We start from the raw sequence: 4931 nt of genomic DNA, 5'->3' as shown, positions 1-4931 counted from the left end.
CCCAGAAACCGGGCATGGAGATTAGCGTGGTTAACATCTTGCAAAATAGGGACCGAGGGAGAGTCTACCCCGGACGGACCATGTAATCCCAGTCACGCTTGCGCGGATGGAATTAAGGGGCAATTGAGAGGGAGATTTATGAGCTGGAATGGGCCATAGTAAAGGTTGGGCAAAATGAGGGGCCGAATATGTTTGGGCCGTGATAGTTTGGGCTTGTCCAGATAAGGTTTTGCTCGGTTCAGGCCCAGGACCATGTTGGGACCGAGCTACTTGGGCTTGTCTATGTAGAAAATCGAGCTACTTGAGTTGCTCGGCCGAGATAATTGCCTGCCAGTCTGGACTCCACGGTTCACGCATTTTCGGTTTACTGGCTAGACCTATCTTGAACTCGGCTTTGCCGAAATGTAACCGAGCTCGGTTGTTCTGGAGCTCGGCGAGTGGAGCACTCAGGTACGCTGCGCAGCGCGGTCGTGAAAGGCTGAGGTGGTTCCGTCGGTCTGCCGGGCTCTGCCAATATAGCCTGACGGTTTGGTTAGGTGGTGATTGCAGGATTTGTGCTGACAGATGAGAGCAGCACCACGTGTTAAGAGACTAATGGGAGCAGATTTAGGTGTAGAAAGTATATAAGCGTATCTGCGCCCCCCATGCTAGGGATGGAACATAATTTGGTGAGGTAAATCTATACATTCAAGTCTCTCATCTCTCTCTCTCTCTCTCTCTCTCTATCTTTGAGTGTGTGCTAACTTGACCGTCGGAGGGGTTTTCTGGTCACACACCGCCGGGTAGCTCACCGCCGTTGTGTTCGCAGGTCGATCGGACGGACAAGGAGCTTGGTAGAAAGGAGTACGGGCTCTGCGAAATATTTGCTCCCCATACAGATAGTTAGAGAGAGATTTGTAAAATATAGGTTGTATAAAGATTGTTGTTAAATTCCAAACCAACATATCACCATCATACTAATTCTAGTCAGAACTGAAAACAACAAGAAGAACATAAAAATACAGATATGAAAATATGGACCTCATCTTCTATTTGAGACTGAGCTCTTGGGTGTTCAACCTATACTCTTGGAATTGGAAATGGAATTGGAATTGGAGGTATAGAGTGGATCAGATATAGGAATTGAGAAAGAGAACATGATGGAAATGGAATTGAAGGTATAGAGTGGATCAGAGATGAGAATTGAGAAAGAGAACATCATGGAAATGAATTCAGGGGATGACCTGTGGGTTAACCTAAGGGATGACCTGGGGGTCAACCTGTGGGTCGATCTAGGGGATGACCTCTATATTGAGGTAGATGAAAAAATAACAATTTGTGTACATATACACAAATGAATCCTCTATAGAGATCATAAAGTGCCCGTAGATGATCAACTGCGCATGGAGATTCGGCATCGAGACTCACCCATGGCTTTCCTTTACAACACCAATTCACCCATGGCTTCCTTTTTCCACTCCATCGCAAAAGATAACCGGACTCGGATGCAAATTCCTGGAACTAAACACCACATTGTGCCCACCAAGCCCTTGTTGGTTCTATCTATGATCAATACTCAACATCTCCACCAAACACTAGCGAAAATGGCAGCAATGAACCCAATTCATATATCTTCATCTTTTTGTGTCTCCATCCATTTCTCTACCCTGAACCTATAATTCCGTTCTCTCCACCTCGGCAAATCCATCACCGTCACACCCATGTTAAAATAACAATCTTTTCTTTTTAAACACCATTAACAACTTTGAATCGATACAGAACTTTTTTATATTACATTTTGATAGAAATTTAAATCTATATCAATCTTGAATTTATTGTTAGTGTCACAAAAATAACCTAATTGTGACGCAGTTCATAGGCCAACCAAACACTGATGCACTGCACAACAGCTTCGCATTTTTCTTTAAGCAAGGAACGACCGGTGAAACATTCGGCCGATTGTCTGGTGAAACCTACGTCCAACATAAACACATAATATTTTGGTGAAATCTACTCAGCTCTTCAGTTTGATGAAATTTTTGAATGATATTATTTTGATGTCATTTTGATAAAATCTTCAGTCAAAAAAATTATTTTTTTTCTTCAAATTCAAATTTAATGATAATTTTACTTATCCGTTGAGGATGGTCTAGGTAACCAATATCGAACCTGTTCAGCACTTTGTCTTTTCCAAAACAAGATAATTCAAATTTAATGATAATTTTACTTTACCGTTGAGGATGGTCTAGGTAAACCAAATATCGAACCTGCTCAGCACTTTGTCTTTTCCAAAACAAGATAAACATGTGCCTGTTTGAGGGAAGGCAAGCCATCCACGTCATAAATGAAGACCCAAAATCACTTTACCACCATAGTTTTCTGAATGACTTACAAATTGCACATACTTGCTTTAAAATGGAAACTTGAATCACAACATTAACGAAACTTAAGCCTCGTTTAGGAATAATTTTTTTTTAATAATTTTTTAATTTTTTTAATTAAAATATGTGATGTTTTGGCTTGAATTTTTTTTTTTTTTTTTTTAAGCTCATTAGAGCTATTAGTGGTCCAAATATTAGTGGGATGAATCACCACTCAAAACTAATATTTGAGATAATTTTTCAATTTTTTTTTTAAAAAATATACAAAAAATAAAGAGAAACTTTTTTATTTTTTTTTATATAAACTGTGAACTTATTATTTTTTTTAATGACTTTTTAAGAGTTAAAAAATAATATTACCAACCAAGGGATAAGCACAAGAAGATTAACTAAAAATAACGACATTATTATTATTGCTGCAACAAAACAAACGAAGGACACAAAGGATAAAGTAGTCCCTCAAATCAGGGTAGCATACTAATTTTTTATTTATTTTTTTCTTTTAAATTTTTTTGTTATGAATAGAGAAATATTAGAGGAGAATAATTCTTTTAAGGATCCACCGAGAGCACAGCCCCGTTCTTCGTTGATATCTTCCCAACCATCTCATAATGCTCCAAATCTTCTTCACCGGCGATGGATGATGGATCCTTCAGTTTCAATTAATCTTCATTTTTAGTGTCGTCTGATTTTGTTCTTCAAGAGCATCTCACGCAATTCAGCAACATCGATTTCATTAGCTTTATTCTCGGGTCTGTAGTACCCAGTCACTGGATCAGGCACCCAAGAAGTCTTTGTTGCCTCTTCTTCCCCACCTTTCTTCCCCATCACGCCGCCTCTTGCGGTCACGGGTCCTGACGCAACTCCTTGTGATGCTGCCGCGTATCCCCGCCTTTACAACCATACATACATGAAAATGTTCAATTTTAATATGAAAAAATAAAAATAAAAAATCTAAAGTTTGTTAACGTGCGCCGAAAGTGAACTTGGTGGTGGACCAGACAAATAATGAAATTCTAATCTGTTACGACTCTAATTAAGGAACATTTGTCAAAATTTGATTGAATAACCATTTTTTTAGATTCAAATATTTTCTCTGTTTTCTCCGAGGCGAAAACAGAGCATGAAGATAAAATAAAATAAATAAATAAATAAAAAAGGCAAAATCGGTGTAAATATGAAGATTGACGAATATGAACTACCTGGTAACAGCAAGGGAGATTCTATCGACGACGAAAGCAGAGAGAAGCTTAGCGTTAGAGAAAGAGCGAGCCATTTTTTGTATATAATGGTAAAGATTGAACACGCTACTGCGAAAAGTTTTATGAGTTTTTTCTTTCAGATTCTTCTAAGGAGAAAACCTTTCACACAGCAGCTAACGATCAATCTCTTCGAAATGAGCCCTCTCTTTCTGTGTGCGCGCCTCTCTTCGAAGGGGTAGTGAATATGGGTTATTATGAGGAAGAAGAAGAGGGTAAATGAGGGGGTTTATATAGAAGAAAGAGTGAGAAATGATATGGGTATTTGAGGTTTGGAACGCGTGATGAAAGGTTGGCTAGACATAGACGGTTGCCGGTAGGGTTAAGTGGGAACGCGTCAACAAAATACGCTTCCAATCAGAAGCAAAGCTCCGCCGATTTCGCTTTCGTTTGGAGGTAGGTTCGCTTTTTTATTTTTTATTTTTTTTATTTTTTTTGATTATTTTAATTTAGAATTAAAAAATTTTGTTTGAGATAAATTTTTTAATTTTTTTTACTTTTGTAAGAAAAAAAATAAAATAATTATGATTTGAATGTGATATTTTATTTTATTGGGTTAAAAAGTTTATTTTCTCTTTTGTGACTATTTTAGCCCAAACTCTATATGCCAAACAAAGCCTTCGTTTGGAATGTGAGTTGTCTTTTTGACTTTTTAATTGTCTGGAGTTAAAAAGTCTCTTTTGGAATAGATTTTTTAATTTTTTTTTTATTTTTGTGAAAAAAAATAATTATAATTTAAATGTAATATTTTACTTTATTAAATTAAAAAATATATCTTATCTTTTTATAATTAAAATAGTCAAAATACCTAACATGCCAAATGAAGACTTACCGGTCGCAATGAGTGAAAAGTTAAGAAAACAAAATTTTACATTTAAACTATAATTATTTTATTTTTTAAAACAATTATGAAAAAATAAAAAATTAAAAAAAAATTAAACGATTTTTTTTTTTAAAACTGATTAGAATAGTAAAAAAAAATCAAACTACAAAATTTTGCCAAACGAAACCTGAAACAAAACTTTATTTAAAATATTGTCATTTATCATATTTATACTGTCATTATCAGGAATTTGGAGATGCTGCAGCAGCATCGGCTCTGCAGCAAAATGGGTTTATTTCGGGACCTATTTTGATAATCTAAATCGTTCATATTTTAAAATACATCAAGTAGAACATGTCTGTAAAAAATCAAGTTAATCGGATATCATTTACCCATTCATCCACTCACATTTTTAATAATTTAAATCACAATTACTATTAATTTTTGTAGATACAAATGTGAATCATGAATCAGCAAACGATATCCGAT

The 4931-nt window shown here is 35.9% G+C and overlaps 1 protein-coding gene across 1 annotated transcript; it reads right to left on the bottom strand.

The window, feature by feature from the left end:
- Positions 1-2745: 2745 nt before the first annotated feature.
- Positions 2746-4011, bottom strand: LOC114321754 (protein SENESCENCE-ASSOCIATED GENE 21, mitochondrial). Its single transcript, XM_028268962.2, has 2 exons — positions 3563-4011; positions 2746-3252 (listed from the first exon to the last, which is right to left on the bottom strand). Exons 1-2 carry the CDS (start codon positions 3634-3636, stop codon positions 3036-3038), a joined length of 291 nt encoding a protein of 96 aa, XP_028124763.1. The 5' UTR covers positions 3637-4011; the 3' UTR covers positions 2746-3035.
- Positions 4012-4931: the final 920 nt, after the last annotated feature.

Source organism: Camellia sinensis, chromosome 14, assembly GCF_055761805.1.
Source record: "Camellia sinensis isolate YWXY chromosome 14, ASM5576180v1, whole genome shotgun sequence".
Taxonomy (NCBI): Eukaryota; Viridiplantae; Streptophyta; class Magnoliopsida; order Ericales; family Theaceae; genus Camellia; species Camellia sinensis.
The sequence above is the reverse complement of the archived record's forward strand: the minus strand, read 5'-3'. Positions and strand labels throughout refer to the sequence as shown.